At 31.7% G+C, this 21514-nt stretch overlaps 3 protein-coding genes across 11 annotated transcripts; all 3 read right to left on the bottom strand.

Annotated features, from left to right (window-relative positions):
• Nucleotides 1-1803: 1803 nt before the first annotated feature.
• Nucleotides 1804-4263, bottom strand: LOC106753619 (BTB/POZ domain-containing protein At3g19850). Of its 3 annotated transcripts, none has more exons than XM_014635442.2 (4): nt 3925-4263; nt 2791-3798; nt 2641-2714; nt 2162-2349 (listed from the first exon to the last, which is right to left on the bottom strand). In XM_014635442.2, the coding sequence occupies exons 1-4, from the start codon at nt 3985-3987 to the stop codon at nt 2283-2285; spliced, it is 1212 nt and encodes a 403-aa protein (XP_014490928.1). In that variant the 5' UTR covers nt 3988-4263; the 3' UTR covers nt 2162-2282. The 3 variants fall into 3 exon arrangements, with proteins under 3 accessions (XP_014490927.1, XP_014490928.1, XP_022633331.1); XM_022777610.1 differs by having other exon boundaries at nt 2641-2708; XM_014635441.2 differs by having other exon boundaries at nt 1804-2349; nt 2641-3798.
• Nucleotides 4264-5429: 1166 nt separating this feature from the next.
• Nucleotides 5430-8090, bottom strand: LOC106753565 (B3 domain-containing transcription factor VRN1-like). The gene is made up of 5 exons (XM_014635387.2): nt 7683-8090; nt 7426-7550; nt 7065-7335; nt 6777-6892; nt 5430-5772 (listed from the first exon to the last, which is right to left on the bottom strand). Exons 1-5 carry the CDS (start codon nt 8080-8082, stop codon nt 5512-5514), a joined length of 1173 nt encoding a protein of 390 aa, XP_014490873.1. The 5' UTR covers nt 8083-8090; the 3' UTR covers nt 5430-5511.
• A 5410-nt stretch (nt 8091-13500) lies between these two features.
• LOC106753639 (histone-lysine N-methyltransferase family member SUVH9) lies at nt 13501-20184 on the bottom strand. Of its 7 annotated transcripts, none has more exons than XM_022777597.1 (4): nt 17782-20184; nt 16914-16989; nt 15881-15977; nt 13501-13872 (listed from the first exon to the last, which is right to left on the bottom strand). In XM_022777597.1, the coding sequence occupies exon 1, from the start codon at nt 19963-19965 to the stop codon at nt 17848-17850; it is 2118 nt and encodes a 705-aa protein (XP_022633318.1). In that variant the 5' UTR covers nt 19966-20184; the 3' UTR covers nt 13501-13872; nt 15881-15977; nt 16914-16989; nt 17782-17847. The 7 variants fall into 7 exon arrangements, with proteins under 7 accessions (XP_022633318.1, XP_022633320.1, XP_022633317.1 ...); XM_022777599.1 differs by having other exon boundaries at nt 15881-15952; XM_022777596.1 differs by lacking the exon at nt 16914-16989.
• Between the last annotated feature and the right edge of the window lie 1330 nt (nt 20185-21514).

Raw genomic sequence — 21514 nt, 5'->3', positions numbered from 1 at the left:
TTGTTTACAAGAATTAAAATATTGAATTGAATTTAAAAAATAGAATAATAAAAAGTAGACAATTTTAATAACCAATAAGATTAATGACCATTTTGTAGCAATAAAATATTAAAAGAATTAATATAAAGAAAAAGGAAATGCACATAGACTTGGCCTCCTTATAGATGCACTTAGTTTGGAGCATGTCCACTAATTTTTATTTTTATTTTCTGACTGATTCATTCCTTGTTTATAAATTAAGCAAGTCCTCAAAGTGATAACCATGCATGAAGGAGTCCTCTACATTGGGTTAACCTTCACTATAAAGGAGTAATGAGTAGAAACATATTTAGTCTATCATCTCTTTGGACAAATCCGTGTTCATTATAGACTATGTTGAAACTGATAAAACTCTGTTACTTTTATACATTCTTTATCGGATACTGATTATATCCTATAAATACTTTAAAATCGAAATATTGAATATATCCCATTAAATAAAGAGTATATCAATTAACTTATAACATGTAAGCTATACTGTATAGTACTTATTTATATATATATATATATATATATATATATATATATATATATATATATATATTAAGTAATTTATTAGATAAAAAATAACTCCAGATCATAAATGAGAGAGATACAAAAACTAAAACTTCAAAGATTAAAAATTAAAATCAAATATTTGCGATATTGAAAAAACAATTTCCAAATTTGAAATACTAGAATAATATTGTAAAAGTGTAGGTTTATTTTTATTATTATTCGAGTCTTTTGAAATATATGGGATTAAATATAAATAATTTAATAAAATGTAAATTCCAGATATAATTATATTTGAAATGGATATTGAATGTCTTATATTTTGATTAATGTCTTGAGATATTAGGCCTTATAATCCCTATTTTATTTCATTTTTACGTTTTGTACTTTAAACATAAAATAAAATAATTTATAATTTACTAATCCAGTATAATAAGTTATGACTGTGAGAATAAAATAAATTTATAATTTACTAATCCAGTATCGTTTGATTTACCCTTTTAATACTGAATATATTTTTTTTTTTTAATTTTGATCTTAAAATAATAAAGTAAAATATACTAATTACAATTTATTTTATTCTCACAGTGATAACTTATTGTTACTAAAACAACGACTCTTTTAGAGTGTTTTTAAGACAATGTTTAGTTATTTACAAATGACACCTCCACATTTAAAATAATAATTGAATATAAAATAACAATGAGGAAAAAATTGTATAAAATTGAAGTTATTTTTTTTAGTTGTATTCTTATATATGCTTTTATGAATTTATCCTTTCATTATTGAATGAGTTATATTTATAGCATTCATATTTAGGTATTTAAATTCTGAATTTTCTCAAACCTCTCGTATGGGCCGAGGGTTTGGCACTGGGTTTTTTCTAACATGCACCCATATTAACTGTAAAGACAAAAATAACCTTTTCGTTGCACCATATACCATCTTTGCCACTGCCACTGCTGCCATGGCCTTCAAATGTGTTTTGAAAATTTTATTTATGGAACTTTATTCCGAGACGCATACTAATTTTTATCATGTAGAATCCTATTTTGATATTTTTATATAATTATTTTAATTTTCTAAATTATTATTATAAGTGTAATTTTATCACTAAAATTGTATAAAAAAAAATCGTTTACTAAAATATAATCATTTAAGATTGTCATGAATCGTCTTTAAATTTTACATTATTCTTTAAAGTTTATATGTAAAGCATATGGTGATATTATGAATGAGAATCCAAATACTAACTGGGAAATTGTGTATGAAAATCCAAATACTTGTATCACATTGTTTATTGTGTATAAAGGAAGTCCAATGTGGAATATAGACTTTCTACTGTATGTACCCATTAGAACAAAACCAAAAAAATAAAATACATCTTTTTACAATCAAAGAAATATGAATGAAACAAGATCAATAAAACACATTTGAAAAAAAAATAAAAATCTTTGGCCAGATAAAAGATTAAGACATTATTGTGGATGATGGCTAGTGAAACTTTGAGATGTGATGCTGCATTTCCTTGCACAATATCTCCAATTCTTTTACTCTTAGTTCCATTCTCTGAAGGTTTTCTCTCATATCTTCTTTCTCTTCCAAGAATGAATCTGTCTTAATGATTTCACTCTCCTGAATTTCTAAGTCACTTGATGGAACATTGGGTTGCTGAGAAATAAGAGCCTGCATTGCAATGATTGGAGGTATTCTAGGGTTCTTTGCAAGATCTTTACAAACTTCAAAGCTCAGTTTATTGTAATTAAGGCATCTGCACAATCTTGACCTCTCCTCAAATGCCAGCATTGGATGAGACTGCAATTCAAAGTTATTTTCAGAAATCAGACATTTGTGGTGCCGGATGAGAACAAAAATACATTTATTATAATAAGACCAACATTTGTCAAAATTCCAGATAATAAGGAACAGATTTTTTGTTTTTGTTTTCAGTAATGCCAAAATTTGGCCAAGGTTACTTACCATCTGGTCGGGGCACTTGCTTATCTTTTTGTTTTTATTTTGTTTCAGAAATTTCACCATTCTTATGGAAAGATAAAGAACTGTAACAACAAGAAAAGTAGTATATTAAAAGGGTCTGATATTCACCTGAAGATAAATGTCGATAGCTCTGTAAACTCCATCGAAGCAGTTCCTAGCACGATCAGGCAAAGATTCTGCAACTGCAAGAAAGTTAGTGACTTTCAGGTTCTGATCAGGGGATATCTCTATCAAATACTTGTCAACTAATCTACCAACTTTTTTCAACTTCTGTGCACACTCTCCTCCATCACAGCCATTTATATAAACAAATTGCTTAATCAATCTTATCACAGATGCTACATCATAACATAGCCCCATGTGGTGCCCAGAGACCAGTAGATCATCCAAGGTTGCTTGCTCAAGCACCCCACCAATCAATTTCTCAATTTCAATTCTGCAATCTCTACTCATCACAAACCTCGATACAATCCTTAGCACCCAGAAAAGGCCTCTACAAGAAAAACTCTTGTTGCCAGCAAATATGACCCCACATACAGCTGTTTCTGCAAGACCAGCATAATCAACACTGTTGTCGCAATTAATCTCTTCTGTTTGGGTCACTTTTATCAGATAATGAAGAAGAAATCTTGTGAGAATTGAGTTGTTATTGTCTGTTTTGTAAGCTCCAATAATCTGAAGAATCTTCTCAATGATCTTTGGGGGTAAAGTAGCCAAATCCTCAAACCACCATTCCTTGTTTGCCAAAGTTGATTTTACAGTCTTAGGAGTAACTTGTGTTGAACAAGAAAATGTCTTGGCATAATTGCTCTCAGGAGATGATGGGGATGATGAAGATGAGGAGGTTAAAAGGTTTCCCTCAAAATTTTGATCCATTTTTGCCAAGAGTGCACCAATAATATTTTCTAACAGACCACACTTATCTGCATATGTACGAAATAGTTCACAGTTCTTGAGACTCACAACTATTTCATTCCATGACCAGTAGCAGATTCCCTGAAGAAAGGTTTCTGTTTGCTGCAAGAGATTGCTGCTGAAGACCTCCTCAGTCATTCCTAGAAAAAGGGCACAACAATGGAGGAGAAGCACGTTCGACACAGTGATGGAAATTTTGCCATGGTTGTAGCAGAATCTTAAAACCAGCTCAAACCCTTCTGACCCTCCTGGGAAATCATTGATTCCAATGCTCAACGTCTTGCTGTGGCACATTCTCTTTTCATGGTTCAACATTTTCTTCATTCTTCCACAGTATTTTGATATGAACTTCTGCAAAATAAATGAAATAGATTGATTAATTCACGAGATGAGACATTGGATTTGTCATCCTAAATCTAGCATTGTAAGAGAATAAACCACTAAGAAAAGAAAAACAACAATGAATTGCTAGAGTACCTTGTCCAACAGAAATGTTTCTTCCTCATTAATGTGGATTTGCAAGTAACTGTGCTTCGGCATAACTGCTACTTCTTCATTGACCAAACAGATGAAACTTGTATTTTACTAAAATAGAAAAGGAATGATTATATATATTATATATATGAGAATCTTAGTATCTTACCGTATCCTCGTGGCCATGTTGAGTTTCATTATTTTAATAAGGAAGAGGGCGCTTCATTATTGTATTGTTTATGTGGGTAAATTGTCCTCTTGCATGAACAAGTTGGATATCTCAGAAAATAAGATAGATTTTGAAAGAAAATGACAATGGTGTTTTGGTATAGAAAACATTAACAGCAATGGAGTCTGTGAAGTTTTGTCTGACAGAGTCAGAAGGTCAAGAAGTGTAAGCCAAAGCATTTTGTTAAATAGTTTTCAGCTGTGTCTGTCACGTATGCGTGCGTTGGCTTTGGAGTTTGGATTTACTTGAGATGTACTTTCTCAAACATGTGAAGATGAACAATACTTGTGGACCCTTAGATCCATTATTATTTCTTGAACACAGAAAAGAAAGTATTCTCATCATTAATTTTATAAGGAAAATGATATTTTAACCCAGTTTCTTTTTACATAATTTTGGCATAGTTTATGTGGTTTTGAAAATTTCAAATGCACTTGCTAGAGGATGATAAAAAAAATCTAGTATTGGTGTGTAGTGGTTTTCATTTCTTTGAGTATGCCTTCCATTTCTTTGCTCCTTACTTCATTGCTTTGTTGAGGGTTCTTTATATTGGTAGAAGTTTGTCATCCTTTGTTCTCCATTCATTGTTTAAATGTAACATTGTTTTAGGAAAATGATATTTTAACACCAATTTTTAACACTGCACACATGTCAAAATGTGATTGGACGATTTCAAATTAAAAAAACTGAAGCAAGAACATATTTGGAAGAGAAAAACCAAAGTTTTTTTTTTAATTTGAAATCCTCCAATCACATTTTAACACGTGTGCAGTGTCAAAATGATGTCAAAAATTGATGTTAAAATATCATTTTCCATCGTTTTATTGGTTAGATTGTGTATGCTGATCACACTTTGAAATACTATATTAGCGAGCTGTCTTTGTGTTCTTTGGCTTTCAACTTTCTTCCTATAGGGTTATGGGAATCAACTACTTATGTGAATTCACTCAATGATGGGAATATGTCACTTTAGTTTGTTTAATTAATAACTCAATCTTTTGTAAAATTCGATGACCAAATTATGTTTTGGATTAATCATTTAATGAACATGAGTTTGGTTCTATTTCAAATTTTAGTAAAAATCCAATTGACAACTTAGTAATGAGTCTTTGGATTTGGAAGACTAAAAAGATGCATAATTGAATGTTTTTCACATTCATCCATTGTTACAAATAAGGACAGATAAAGAATTAATTACTAATAAAAAAAAATTAATAAATTATAAAGATTTCCTTCGAGCACGTAAATTCGTACATAAGCAGAAAACAACATGGGCATGAAGCTTTAAGATAATTAATTGTGTTTATTTACTAATAAAAGTTATTTTTTAACACCATGATTACTCTTTTATCTCTCTTTTCTTAGGATCCTGGTGATTTATTTACTTTTAAACATGAAACATTGAACACAAGATTTTCCTGATCTACCATCCTAAAGATACAAGCATCTCCCATTTTCAAGTCGCAATCCCTAGCAAAATCATGCCACCCACGAGAGAATCTACCATAGTGACTTTTTTCATAAAACAAAAACTTTACTTGCCACGATTTATCCCCAACACGAAAAGTTACAAATCTTCCATGTTCCTCAGCAAACTTCTTCGCATATTCATATGGTATTGTCTGCATTAATCATAACAAATCTCATTACTGCATATTCATATCATAAGTACAAAAATATTATCTTTCTTTATCAGTACATAGTATAGAATAATAAGGTTTCCCATATACAAAATAATATGTACATACAACTATATACTATCGTCTCCCAGTTTGAATAAATCGACATATGTTTTATCTTTTATTTTGATTTTATTTATTGCATCATTTATCAAGTCAAAAATATTGTTAAGAATATTTATATTAGAAGTTGTAACAAGTACAAAATTTTAATTTTAGTTACATATTTTCATTTTAACTTGAGAAATGTATAGTTTCACCTCACTCAACGAAAATTGTGAGTATCTTTACCAAAAACCATTCCCACAAACATGGTTTATGGAAATGTTATTATGTAAAAGGTATGGCAAAAATTGAAAACATAGTTCTTAATTTCAGATTGAAAAATGATTCTTTGACACATCTAAATTTTTTAGATTCAATTGACACTATCTTTTTCTACTTTTTACTTTCTTCTTTCTTAAAAAAAATACAAAATTTTACACTTTTTATGATCATTTTACTCTTATACTGTACTTCAAATAAATGTAAAAGTGTGTCATAGTATTATTACTCTTTTATATTTATGCAAAACCAAAAGTTTTGTTTCTACCAAACACTTGTTAAATAAAATATTAAGAATAAATCATGTAAACATTATGCATATAATAAATAGACTCAAGGGAATTTCACAAAACTAAAATGCATTAAAACTGTATAATTTACACTTATGTATACATATATGTATGTTTTCCAACAACAAAAGATTTATACACATGTTTAGAAAAATAACAATAAAAAATTAAGTAGATAATGTTTAAAATGTATAGAACCAATTTAAGAAAAAGTATAGAGATCCAATTCAGAATTCCCAATGTAAAATGAATAGATTAAATTATATGTTTATCCTTAATCAAATACTCATTATATGTGATTTTGTTTATAGAGATTATTATAGTTTGGCATACCGGAAATTCTGACTTGATGCAGATGAAGAGATCATCATTAGGCTTTGGTGTCCTTGCTTGAGTGGTCATAGGAGTTTTAAGGGATGAAGAAGGCAAATGAGAAACTCCTTTTTGGCCTGAATTATAAATAAAAAAACTTGGTAATGTCAAATACAAAATGAACTCACAAATTCATAATATAATTAGGAAAATTAGGAAAATATTAGTCTGCTTTAAATATACGGATCAATAAAACAGTGACACATAATCTATTATACTATATACTAGGATAAGTGATAATATATATACCTTTGAAGAGTGGTGTGGTGGAGTCGTCCTCTTGCAGAGGATATATAGTAACCTTGAATAAAAATTGTGGATTCTCTAATAACTCAAAAACACAAACATCATCAACTTTCAATTTATTGTCCAACAAAAACTTCCTCCAGCCACTAGAAAATGTTAATTGTCCAAAGAAATTCAGCTTTGTCTCAACCTCCCAAGTTCTGCCATCTTCAACAAAAAGTGTAGCAAGTCCTTCCTTGTGTAGATAATGTTTGGAAAATTCAGCTGGTATGATCTGATCAGTTCATCATTTTTAAGGTTTACAAAATCTACATTGCAAATACTCAATGATAAACACAAAAAAGACAAAAAAAAAAAACATTACCAGAAGATTTCTCTCAGTGTATGATTTTCGTATAATACTTGTGAAGTGATTATTCTTAGAGTTGAACATCTCCTTCACCTTCTCCTGAAAGAGTCTCACTTTCTTCTCTCTTTCACTACTTCCATCTGAAAGAGGTAATGTTGTGATTTCAAATGACCTTCACTTTTAAACTAAGTAAGATCTTAAACCAAATAAGATTATTAAGTATAGTAAATAAGGTAAAAAAATAGGACTTTTAAAGAAAAAATAACACTAACCATTATTCATGTGCTTGGAATAATCAGAACATGCTCTATTTTTAGAATATTTCTTAGGTTTTTGTTCTTCTTTTTCTTGAGGTTCTTCTTTTGGTCTTTTACTTCCCTTTTCACTGAATTTTGCAGAAAACTCACCTCCTTCGATAATTTCTTCCACTTTTTCATTAGCAGCTTCCCTGCTTAATGGGTATTCTATTTCTAAAGCACTTTTTCCAAAAATAATCACGTTAAAGCAAGAATTTCCTTCGTATCGAAACACTAAAAAATGTGACACATCCAACTTGGTGTATTCTGCAAACTCTTTCCAACCATTGCAAAGCCAAACATCACCATCCTTATTCACCCAATGCACTTTGTTCTTGGTGCCATTTGGAAGACTTAAGGTAACAGGATTTGTCATTCCTTGCCAATGTCTTCTCACAAAACTGGTAGGTAATTTCTGTCGCACATTTGTTAGATCATAGAATCTCATCAACACAGCAAATCAATATACAAAGACATGTATAGAAGAGGAATTTGATTAGGTTATATATGAAATCAAGTTTTATACAAATTAAAATTAATTTATGAACAATAATATCTGTACTGACCCAATTACAATTCAATCACTCACAAGCTCATTTCTTCTATTTGAATATGAACATAAAAAATAGACCGAACGATAATGGAGTTTATATAAAAATTAAAAAAAGTAAAATTCAAAAGAATATATGCAAACCTAATTCAGTCCATAATTATCCAACAACATGGTAATCGCAGAAATCCCCTATAGTTAATATTTAAAAATTGAATCTTTTGAAAGATTCATATACTCCAAAACAGGTAAACATATACCCATTCAACTTCTATTAAATCAATACCAAAAACAATATGATAATAATACTTCAAGGTAGATTTACATGAAGAAGGAATGTACCAAAATTTTCATAGGTTTTGGAGTACACATTGATAAAATTTTGTTAATGATATTAAAAGAAAAAATAAATTTTTACCATTATTCCCCTTTGAAGGGTGCTTTCCACAATGACCTTGAAAAAATGCACTCCTTGACATTGAGAAGACATTGTTCAACTTGTTAAACCTGAATGAATGAGTTGTGCAAAGTAGAGAGAACTTAAATACAAAAGGAAAAATAATTAGAATTAAAATAAATGAAAATTTGTTACAAATAAATTGAAACTGAAATTTTTAAATACGGAAAGGAAATACAATAAATGATTTTAATAGCTCTACATATACCTAGAAGATGTTGAAAAGGAAAGTACAATAAATGGTTTTAATAACAGTGTAGGTAGGTTGAAGAGTAGCCACAGATAACAAAGTTAAACTTTGGAAAAACATAAGTTCCCAAGACTCTAGCCTGCAAACCAGACTACCTGTTTTGTATTAACGAGGAAAAAATGAAAAGGAAAATGATATTTTAACAGCATCACATTATTTTGACACTGTATACGTGTCAAAATTTAATTGGACGATTTTAAATTAAAAAAGTTGAGACAGAGATATATTTAGAAAAAAAAAATTAAAGTTTGATTTTTTAATTTAAAATCGTCTAACCACATTTTGACACGTGTGCAGTGTCAAAATGATATCAATGTTAAAATATTATTTTCCAAATGAAAATGGTGGAAGAGAGAACAAAGTGCGATTTCCTTATATTTGACTTACTTTTATTTATTTATTTTTTCATTCTTTTCATTATTATATTAATACTTATATATTTTTTAAATATATTTTGCATGGCTATGGTCGACACGTAAGCTATCCAAAGTGATCTTCTCCTATTCTTGGTCTCAGTGTCTAGTTCAATGTTTAAAATCTTTGTGAAAAAGGGAAAGAACTTCAAATCAGTCATGTTAACCTACAATATCATACTGTGTTAAGTCTATTAGCTTTTCTTGGAAATGTTAGTAAGCAGAAAATACTCCCAAGGCCAATGGGATTCTGCTGAAAATTTAATTCTTTGACACAGTTATCAAGAATAAAATGATTTTAAAATAATAATTTTTTGTAGTTTTTCAAAAATAAAAAGATAAAATCAAATAAATGTAAAAAATTATGTGTGTTAAAGTATATTTTTCTTTAAAAAAAGAAAAAAAATAGGAATGTCAATCTGCCACTCTCAACTTATCCCTAGCATATATATTATGAATTTATGCTTTGATGTGACTTTCATTTAACCTCTTAAAAAGATTTAGACATTGTAAAGTGTAATGATACTTTAGGGATAGAAAAATAATTTTTTGACACATCTAATTTTTTATATTTATTTTTTTATTTTTTATTTTCTTTTTTCTTGAAAAATATAAAAGTTTATTCTTTTATAACTATTTTACTTTTATATTATGTGTCAAATGAATGTAAAAATGTATTCTAATATCATTACTCGTAGAGATATTACAAGTTATGTATCTTAAATTGAATAATTCTTTAAACTTCCTTCTATTTAAAAGTGTTCTATTTAGTATTTATTTATTTTTTACTAAAAAAACATTTGATTGGAATAACTTCTCACAATACGAGCGTATTTTAAATTTGAAGCATATTTGTTAATTTATGAGTACTTTTAATCAAATTCAATGTAATGAATAACTAAATGTGACCTGACAATGATTTTCTGATTTGGAAATTTTTAACTCTAACAGATGATAGCTTTCAATCAATTTAATTGATGAAGCAAGAAAGGATAAAATGCATAATCTGAAAAGTATACACATTGCTAACTCCTTCAAATATTTGTATCATGGAAAATGTCAACAATTGTCCTTAGAATACTTATTAGCGAATAAGAATTGGAAACTTTACTTCCTAAAACAACGTCCTAAACATCATTATATAATAAAAAGGATTGTCAACTACTTGGTTTCGATGTCGTCTAAAGTTTGATCGGATGATACTTGTAGAAAGTAACATGATGTCAAAGTCATTAGATAATCGGTTAGTTAAACCTTTATATATAGTAGTTGTGATAAGATTTTATCTTTTTGTTAATTTAATTACGATCCAATCATACCTTAATCAGCATTAACAGGTTGACTCGTCATTATCATTATTAATCTAACCACGGTCGACCATATTGTTTGATCATAATGGTCGGCTACTTTGTCATTACATTGTTAGTGACAATTTTGTAACCAGTCGTGTTAGCAAAAAGAAAAATATGGACAACTTGTTTCAATAAAGGATTTTGATGATGATGTTTCATGAAGAAGTGTTGATGAATTAAAGAAGTGTTTGGTTTCAAGAAATACTATGAAGACTCAATAACTTAGTTGTTAAAGACTTGTAATCTTTGTATTGTAATTAATTTAGTAGTTCTAGAGTCAATAAGTAGAAGCCAAAAAGTAGAGCACTTAGAAACAATTTTATTTTTCATAAAAATCTATGTGATAATCAATTATCACTTAGGATAATACGATTGTCCTTGAAAACATGAATTAACAAGGTTCACAGATAATTGATTATCATTTATGATAATCAATTATTAGTGACAGTTGTGATTCTAACTCTTAGTTTTCTAATCTAATTTCCAAATGCAAGAGTCTATAAGTAATTAACTTAAACATAACTTGACTTTAACTTTTCACTAAGAGTATTAGAGTTGTGTGCCTAAGGGAAACTCTGAGTGGACATGACTTGACTTTAACTTTCCAACAAGTTGGTCCATAGTGGACAACCTAGATGAGTTGGCCAAAGAGCTCTACCCGTAGTGATCGATCTTGGAGCTCGGCTTCGAGTGGTCGGTCTCGAGGAGCTCGAACCATAGGAGCTTGGGTTGGAGTGATCGGTCCAGAGGAGCTCGACCTAGAATAGTCGGTTTAGAAAAGCTCGGCTTGGAGTGATTGATCCAAAAGAGCTTGGCCTAGACTAGCTCGACTAAACAGGAATATGGTATAGAGCCCCCAAGCCCGAGCATTAAATAATTTTCAAAAGGGTTTGAATTTGGCTTGTTGGTTCACGATGCTCACATGTTAAAAGTGATAACCCAATAGGAAGGGTTATAATGGAAGCATGAAGAGGCATGAAGAGGGTGGCATTCAAATCAATCAATAGACCTTTCCATAAGAGGTGGCCTTATTCCTTCTTTGAGTTATCGTGTTGTTGAGCTCCCTACTTGCAAGCTCAATGTTGCTGAGCTCCATGCTACCGAGCTCCATATTATCGAGTTCCATGTTGTCGAGCTACATGTTATCGATGTTTTACATTGTTGAGCTCTATGCTATCGAACTCCATGCTACCAAGCTCCCCTGCCAAGCTCCAACGTGATCGAGCTTCCTTGCTATTGAGCTTCCTTGTTATCGAGCTTTATGCTGTTGAGATTCCATTTGTTGTTGTCAGGAATGGCACCCAGTGATAAAGGTTTAGTATTAGTTGATTTCAATGTTCAATAGGCACTTATCCTACTTTAATTTTGTGTAAAAATCATGATAACAACCCCAATTTTATTTGTTTTGTAGGTATAGAAGAATTTAAAGAATTAAAGTTGCATTTTTGAAAAGGATAATGATACTTAGACAACATTTTTTGACAACATTTGAACATCATCTACGTGTCGTTATGTGATTGGTCCATAGTAGTGTTTATGATTATTATTATTGATTGTGGAGTAATTTTTGACTATTCACAGAACTACACGTAGATGATGTTCAAATGTTGTCAAAAAAATGTTATCTAAGTATCATTATCCTTTTCAAAAATGCAACTTTGATTCTTTAAATTCTTCTATACCTACAAAACAAATAAAATTAGGGTTTTTATCATGATTTTTACACAAAATTAAAGTAGGATAAGTGCCAACAAAATATAGTGTTTATGATTATTATTATTATTGATTGTGGAGTAATTTTGGACCATTCACATAATGACACGTAGATGATATTCAAATGTTGTCAAAAAAATATTGTCTAAGTATCACTATCCTTCTGAAAAAAAAAACTGAAAAATTCAAACTTTTCAAGTATTCTTTTACATCAAGATTGTAACACCATATAAGGTATTTAATTTCAAGAAGAAAACCTAATATGAAAGAAAATCTTAAACTTTGGCTTGAAGCTCAAGTCATGAAGAATCCTTCGTTACAAAGTAATATCATTAAGTAATTCTTCCTCTCTATATGATCTAGACTTGTTTCAAAATCTAAAATGGTTTTTATTTGGTATTCAAAAATATTTTTTACTCTGGAAATCAAAATGAAAAAAAAAAGAAAGTAAAATTAGAACTTTTAAATGTATCGAGGTAAAATTATAGAAGCAGCCTTTACAAAAGGACCATCTTACATAACTACTTAGGCCTATATGGTCACTTCCAAATCCACCCCTTATAAACTTTATCACAACACAACATACAACAAAAGTGTCCGTCCCTCCTTAAGATTATTTAACTTAATTTAGGTTGGATTATTAAATAAGAATAAATAAACAAAACTTAACCTAATTAAATAAATCACCAACGCTTCTTGTATACTGCTATAAAGGCATACAACAGAAAGTATAGAGAAAGGTTAAGAGAAAATGAAATTTAAAGCAAAGTGGTAATTTGCTACACTGTTGTATAAGTGGTGAAAATTTAAGAAAGGAGTGTAACAGACAGATCCCACCTTAACCATGAAAAATTATTCATATCCCATACAACCATGATATACTCTTACTGTCTGACAAAATACCAAAAATGCTGAATTTGTAAATGCTATGTTCATGCAAGGTTTTTAAGAACATTATTGTGTTACATTTATTACGGCCAACTTGTCCATTTCATCATAATTGGGTCTCTGCATACAAGATCATTAGCAGTAATGTCCATCTATCTTTGCCAGTCACTATTACAAAACCTATACAAACTTTGAACTTATGTTATGTACAAACAAGTACCCCAAATGATGAAACAGTTGACACAGCTGAAGTATAAGTGAGTACAAAAATGTGACTGCGAAAGTGCTTCTTTGCCCAGGAGAAGGAAGAAATCAACAGTTACTACAAACAAACAAAAGCCATCAACAGGTTCGAAAATTACACAAGTCTACACAATTCCTGATCTTCCTCACCACAAAGGGCACATCATTTATAACGTAACAGAGAGCTCCACATGTTTGAATTTTGATTTCCTGACACCATAAGCCAGCAAGTTATTCTACCTTCCTTCGCAGGCAGGGTTGAAAAACCGTGTAAAAATCATGCCACATCATCTTCACTATCTGTAAATGAATATCAACTCAAATTGGCATGCCTCAAGAATGACATTGCTCATAATGAAAGACAAATTTGATTTCAAGTATAAAAGATTTTCATACGCAGTAAAGGGAGTTATCATTTCCACCTAAACTCAACTGCCTAAGGGTGCTCACAGGTGTGATAAAAACACATGTAAAGCTTTCAAAGCACAACTACAAAAGTATAAAGATCTAAGATGAAATATCTCNAANCAGCAATATATGTAACCTCATTAGTCTATTGATAAAGAGCCTTTGCTGAAGCAAAATGGACAAACCAATAGACTAGGGTCTGGTTTAAATCTATGATAAAATATCTAACCAGCAATATTTATGTTGTGATTTTATCTCAGAACAGTCATTTCTGAATTGAATCTCTTCTTTTAAGATAAAATGATCAATCATCATGCACTATCAGTGTATAGATTTTTTACAACGCAATTAATCAAAAATCACCTTAGATATGACTTTAAGGTAGTTATTTCAAAAGGCAACAATTTTACCACACATAGCATCGGATGACAATGTTAAAAACTAAGATAAGAGCTCAATCCACAAAAATTTAGGAATGCGGTTATGAAGCAACTTCTTAACATTAAGGCTATATAACTAAAATGTTGGACAAGGAACAAGATAAACGATGCTCGAAAGATTTCCAGGGGATGGAAACAGTGTAATGAATGGGGATGGAATGTGAGAACCATATAAATGTAAGCACACAAGGTCCTTTACTTTAAAAAAAAATGCAGTAATTAATTTGAAAGAAATTATTAAATTTTATTTGATGTATTGAAAGACGGGCAGGCTCACAAAGAAACAATGAAATCAGGTCCAAATATGCCTGGCTGAATAAAATATACTAACAAATGTATGTGTATAAAATCATAGAGACAAAAAGGACTGACATACCAGGTAACTAAAACCTAAAACATAGTTCATAAAATTAAACATAAATATTTTTAAAAAGGAGTGGAATGTTTGCTTTTTGAAAAGCTTTCAAGTTACTAGCAGTTTGTTATACTTGCAACCATGCAAGAGCCATCAACTTACAATTTAAGCTTTTAGAATAGTTAGTTCATGACATCATAGCATCTGTCTGTGACAATGCAGTCTACAAGCCCAATTTTTATTACTCATTCTTCTAAATAAAGAAAGGTAAATTTAAAACAAGATAGTTCAGCCCCCTGCATTGATTTAGTTAAGGAAAATGTTTTTTAACAACTTTTTTACAACAGTTTATATGGTAGTTTGTTATTAATCATTTCAAATATACAAACCAATAAAATAGTGACATATAATCCATTGTCAAACAAAGTTGTTAACATATCATAGTCCTTTAGTTAAAGCCACTATGACACTTGCATAAAAGGCGTGTAAATATATTGATAACAGGGAATAGCAGCACTGTCAAACTGGGGATGGGGGCTACAGCAATCTTTGGCAGATCTGTCAATGCATGAAGTTTTCTTTGATTCTTTCTGAGAAAGGTAGCAGCTTTGAAGATGAAAAGTTGCAAGAGATTTGGTTTTTGCGAAGTATAATCAGTCTTTGAAAGACCACTGTGAAATTTGTAAAATGATTGACCCCATTGTCCATTACTAATGATTTTAACATGTGGCTGATACGAGAAATCAGTGCAAATGGGAAACATACTCAAAATGAATTAGTTTTTTTATTGTCTACAAGAGGAAGAGATGGAAAATGAAGTATATACCCATAAAAAAATATTTTAAATAACAGTCATCCCACTATGCGCACTGCACTTTGCTATCCAAAATTGATAAATAGAGGTGTGTAAGACTCTCAAACAGCTAATAATTTTCAGATAGTTAATTCATAACTAGATTCAAATATCATAGGCAATCTCAAAGTAAGCATCTTCCCTAACACAGACCACAGACATTTTCAATCAACTAGTTTAGTTTTCAACTCAACTGTAAACATAACGAAAATTATTACACTGTGAAAAAATAACATTAAATTTCTATTTGACCTTTTACTGATCCACAACCGTATCTGAAGCACCAATCTTGCATGATAGGAAGTTGGAACAAACCTAAAAGCGCTGCAAAAACCCACGTGAAAAGAATCTGTGTAGTGAAACACAACGGGAATTCAGGCAGGATGGAAATCCAACAGATAGAAAGCACACTTTGACATAATCTTTTAGTACAAGATTCACATACACACAAGTATTGGCTGTCAATTAAATTGGATTGCAAAATCCTACATTTCCCCCATTTAAAATTTAAAATACATGCATCTAACATATTTTTATTTCTATTATTCCTTAATTTATTATATCATATATTGTGCTTTTTTAACTTATTATTATTTGGTTTAGTTATGTTATGTTCTAAATAGTTTATCATATTGTTTAACCCTAATATAAGTTTTAGACTTCCAATTTTAGTCCTTATAGGTTCAGAGATATGTAATTTTGGTCCCTATAAAAATTTAATTGCACATTGGATCCTCTAATTTTAAAAATAAAGAAAATTCTATCCAGTGTAAATATATCACCCAATTGCTAATGGAAAATGTTAACTCAGGATAACATGTAGTAAAGTTTATTCGTACTATTAGAATCTTATATGGATAAATCATGGACACTGTTATCCCTAACGGACATGTAACATTTTTCTGTTAACAATTTGATGACAGCTTAAGGTTGTCTATAGTTGTTTAATTCTCAATTCTTCTGGTTAAGTTGTTCCAACCTTATGTTGGTCTTCACTGTAGTCTTTTGACCATACAAATTCAGTCAATAACGTTTTAAATAACATAAAGGGCTGGTTTGAACAAATATCTCCTTAAATACTTCTAGAAGAGAAAAATAAGAAGGAAAAATAAAGAAATAAGTTTCCACATAAACTAAAATTAGCTTATGTTTCTACAAATTTATTGCATAAGTTAATTTTAACTAATGAAGAATCGCATTTCCATTTTTCTTCTTATTTTTTTTCTAAGTGCTCATAGCAGAAAAATATAGTTAGTAAAAATATTCATAATCAATATTTTAGCACCTTGTAAGCCTGTAATATTAGTTTTGCATTAGTATGAGGCACCAACTCCGCCACGGACACCAAACACGAAACAACACTGAGGACAAGGGTGCACCATTTATAAAACCAACATGACAAAAAATTGAATTGAGAATTAAGATTTATATAATTCACAATCTAAAATCATAGTGATTAAGTGCAACAATTTTCATATAATAATGACACTCAAAAAATAGAATAACAAGAAACATATCTTTTAATAGTTAAAATAAAGCAACAAATTAAGTCCCTTAGCCCATTAATTATAGATGACAAACTTTAATACTTACACCTGAATTCCACAAAATATTTATAAAGAACCAAGATGAACAAAATAAGTGGCAATTGTCCAAGGATAGTATTAACGAATTAGAATACAGTTAATTTATTACACTAATACATAATATGATGCGTCTGTAAATGAAGTGGATTTCTTAGGAAAGAAAGTTTTAAGAGCATGTGTGCAATAAAATAGCACCCTAAATAGATATATGGAAGAAGACACACAAAACACATCCCAAATACAGGATAACATATTGGACTGATAGAAATAGATGAAACTACTGATGGATCTGAAAACCAAACTACAATTGTAAGATATTACAACATATTATCTCAACCTTCAAAGTCACAACAAATATTGAACTTCCTGTCATCTGAAGTGCACCAGGATGCTAGAAAGACCACAAAATGGAGCAGTTTGTAATGAATAATATGTCTACAAATTGTATGGCTAACAGAGTTTACAACCCGGACCAGACTAATATTGAGAAATAAGCTAAAATATCAAATGGAAGAGTAGAGTGCAAATTCTGAAAACAAATAAGTTGCTCAAAGAACTTGGCCTTACCTCTGCGAACAATGCATTAAACTTGGCTTCGGTATATAATAAAGTGTAGAAAACTTTGAAAACAAATCAGTTACATATAGCGAGTTTTCCTGTCCACTCGTCAGCTACCCCATAATCAAGGCTGAGCTCTCTCATGGGAGGGATGTTCTCCATTGCAAACAGCATAAGGTGAGGGAACATCAAATTATTGTGATCATACAAGACAAACTGAACAAACACATTGGGAGTAGAACTATGACTCATATAGCAAGCAACATTCCTCATTCTTGACACATCCAAAGCAAAATCCAAAGGAGGGAGCGAGGGATAAGATGCACGCACATAATTGGAGTCTATCATAGACAAGTCACCCCATTCCGACCACCTATCAGTGAACCGATTCGGATATATCAAGGAATCACCATTCATGGACAAAAGTTCTGCTTGCTCCCTAGTGAGCACAACCCCTGTGTACTCACATATAAAAGCACCAGCTTGAATAAGGTCCAAGGACCTAACTCCCCAACCAGTTTCCCTAGATCTGAACACCTCCATCCTGTTCTTGAGTCCCTTCTGCGTCACCCGATTCCGACAATGAGGGGGGCATTGACAAAACGGGCCACACTCAAAAACCAAAGGCTTCCCTCTCAAGAGAATCCCACTGTGATTATAGGGAAAGTCCCCTCCGTTCTTCATGGCACAGAAGCACCCTTCAACACACCCGTCCACACAATCGCAACCCGTACCCCTCCCACTCTGGTGAAAAACGAACTCAGGAAAGTTTGTCTTCACAAGGTATTCATACCTGAGAGGGTCGAAATTGCGATCAAGATCATTGAAAAGGCGAACCCCCACTTTCTCGTTCCTGTTTGAAATATCAAGCGAAACACAACACATGGGTTTGAAACGCAAAGGATCTTTCTTTAGTATATGCGCTTCCTTTATGATCGTGCTCCCCATCTTAGCTTGCCCATCGATCCTACACAGCTTGAACTTGAAAACACCGAAACCCGACTTCCCAACATCAAACCAGCAATCGATAATCGTATACAAGCCGTCATACACGTACAACTTCCCAGTGGCAGAGGCTGCACCCTCACAGCGCACCCCGCGAATCACCCTAACCTCAATCCCATAGTGTTTACTGCGCTCCATTGCAAGATTCCCTCCCTCAAGCTTCTGGTGAAAAACCTGCCGAGAATTCTTGTCCTGCCCACCATGGCCAGAGTAGGTGATAACATCACCCTCGTCAACATCATCCTCGTAACCACCGGAGACAATCACGCTCGTGGCAATTGGTTCGCCGTTGGAACTCATGCTGGCAGGAAGATAATCGATGCCGGCCTGAGGTTGACCGTGCAACCCAACCACGCACAACTCCATCCTATAGAGGAACACATCACCAACGCAAACACCAGGAATCGCACCAACAATTCTCTTGTCGCGATTCAACCACAAACCACAGCTCCTCATCACGGCCGAGGCTCGCAAATCACTGCGCGCCTTGCGGGCGTCCACCCGCCGCTCTTCCTCCACCGTCGCCAGCACGCGCAGCGAGTCATACACCATCCGAGTCCGCCGGACAACGTCCCTGAAGTGCCTTTGCTCCGGCCCGCCAAGATCCGCCACCCGAACCAGCTCCTTACACCGCCGCTTCGGCGTGGTTGCGGCCATCATCGAAGAAGACTGCTCCTCCTCCGGAACGGGCACAATTGCCCGCGAATCCGGGTCCGGAACGGTGTCCTTTGGGGCCTGCTGCAGCCATGGGTCCGAATCGGCTTCGGTTTTGATGTGCTGCGAGTTTCCGGCAAAAGGGTTGGAAAAAGCGTCGTTTGGGAGCTGCTGCAGGCTATCGGTGATGGGGTCGGGAACGGCATCATTCTGGGGGTCGGAGAACGCGGTGTGGAAAAGCTGGGAGATTCTGTTGAACTCAGAGAACAAGCTGGTGTGTGGTTCATGGGAGGTTCCGTCGCATACGAGATTGAGGTCGAGGTCGAGGTCGAGAGACCCATTTGAAAAATTGGGGTCCTGTGATTGTTGTTGTTGCGAACTGGGGTTGTCGAGCCATTGGTCGAGAGGTTCTAGCTTTGGGATTAGAGTTGGGGCGGGGGAGGCGCTGGTGGTGGCTGTGGCGGCGGCAATTGAGGCAGGGATTGGAATTCCCGGTGGTGGAGGAAGGTTTTCAAGCGAAAAAAGAGAGTTCATGGTACAAGAGGGTGTGGCGTTGATGATGTTAGTGGGTAGGGTTTAGATTGGAATGAGCAACATTGGAAATGTTGATTGCGAAGAACACAGCAAGAAGATTCATTAAGGTTAGAGAAATGGGCAGCTCTGAAATTTTGTGTGGGTTCGGAATTTCAAATGAATTCGATGAAATTTGAAATTTATGAACTGCTGAGTTAGTAAGATATGATTGTATTTGTAGATTGATGAAAATTACAAGGCAAGATGTCTTCTTGATCTTTCATCTTTCTAAGTATGTATTTTTCAGAGAATTAGGATAAAAATAAAGATAAATATACACTGTAATAGCACTCTTTTTGCACTTTTAATTATTTAGACAGTATAGCATGCATTTTTTACCTAATAAGATATAGTATACAGTTAGAATTAGATTTTTAAAAAACTTAAAGTTGGTTATATTGGACTTTTCTTTTCTTTAAAATGGTAAATGAAATATAATAATCAAATAAATGTAAAATTAATTGAAACAATTCTATTTAAATCTAATAAATATTATAATTAAAACATTAAAAATTGCAATAATCATTTTAAAATAGTTGAAATATGTTTATTTAAATATAAGAAATATTACAATTGAAAAATAAATAAATTATATAATAATTAGAATATATTTTTTAATATAATAAATATTAAAAGTGATATATATATATATATATATATATATATATATATATCTATTATAAATAATTTAAAGAAAAAAACTATTAAAATAAAATGTTGATCATTAATTTGATATAATTATTAAAATGATAATTTTAGTTATAAACTTTTGGATAAAAGTTAAAGATGAATAATAATATATAAAGCAAGAAAAATAAACTCTAGAGACAAAATAATTAAAAATAACATTTATATAATGTATAAAAATTATTGAGTTTCATTAATTAACTTATGTAATTAACAAGGAAAAAGCTTGATAAAATAATGTATGAAATTATATTTACTAAATTGATATTTTAATACTTATAAAAATAAATGAAATTTTATAAATTTAATAGTTAAAGGTAGAACAGTATAATAAGACAAATACACCTCAGATACTATTTAGTGTCATTTATGAGTCTCTTTAAAATTATAGAGACAAAATAATTAAAAATAACATTTATATAATGTATCAAAAATTATTGAGTTTCATTAATTAACTTATGTAATTAACAAGGAAAAAACTTGATAAAATAATGTATGAAATTATATTTACTGAATAGATATTTTAATACTTATAAAAATAAAAGAAATTTTATAAATTTAATAGTTAAAGGCAGAACATTATAATAAGACAAATACACCTCAGATACTATTTAGTGTCATTTATGAGTCTCTTTCTAATGCTGACAGGTCAAGATGAGTAGCAGCATAAATGTGTCCTTAAGTGATCTGAAATCACTACCAATGCATGTTAAGTTTGCATCACTTTCAAAGTCACTACCTCTTAACACCTTCTTAATAATATGACATGTGATCTGAAATCACTACCAATGCATGTCAAGCCTGCATCCCTTTCAAGGTAAGT

This window comes from Vigna radiata, unplaced genomic scaffold, assembly GCF_000741045.1.
Source record: "Vigna radiata var. radiata cultivar VC1973A unplaced genomic scaffold, Vradiata_ver6 scaffold_134, whole genome shotgun sequence".
In the NCBI taxonomy this organism is placed as follows: Eukaryota; Viridiplantae; Streptophyta; class Magnoliopsida; order Fabales; family Fabaceae; genus Vigna; species Vigna radiata.
This window is presented reverse-complemented; position numbering and strand designations above follow the sequence as displayed.

Excerpts from the sequence above, each read along its gene's own strand:
- LOC106753619 (XM_014635441.2), bottom strand. The coding sequence starts at position 3,987 with ATGCCGAAGCACAGTTACTTGCAAATCCACATTAATGAGGAAGAAACA. Across the intron at positions 3,799-3,924 it reads AAACATTTCTGTTGGACAAG|AAGTTCATATCAAAATACTG; the intron begins GTACTCTAGCAA and ends TTTATTTTGCAG. Across the intron at positions 2,350-2,640 it reads CTATCGACATTTATCTTCAG|TCTCATCCAATGCTGGCATT; the intron begins GTGAATATCAGA and ends TTTGAATTGCAG.
- LOC106753639 (XM_022777597.1), bottom strand. The coding sequence starts at position 19,965 with ATGAACTCTCTTTTTTCGCTTGAAAACCTTCCTCCACCACCGGGAATT.
- LOC106753565 (XM_014635387.2), bottom strand. The coding sequence starts at position 8,082 with ATGACAAATCCTGTTACCTTAAGTCTTCCAAATGGCACCAAGAACAAA. Across the intron at positions 6,893-7,064 it reads CACCACACCACTCTTCAAAG|GCCAAAAAGGAGTTTCTCAT; the intron begins GTATATATATTA and ends TTTATAATTCAG. Across the intron at positions 5,773-6,776 it reads GCATCAAGTCAGAATTTCCG|ACAATACCATATGAATATGC; the intron begins GTATGCCAAACT and ends TGATTAATGCAG.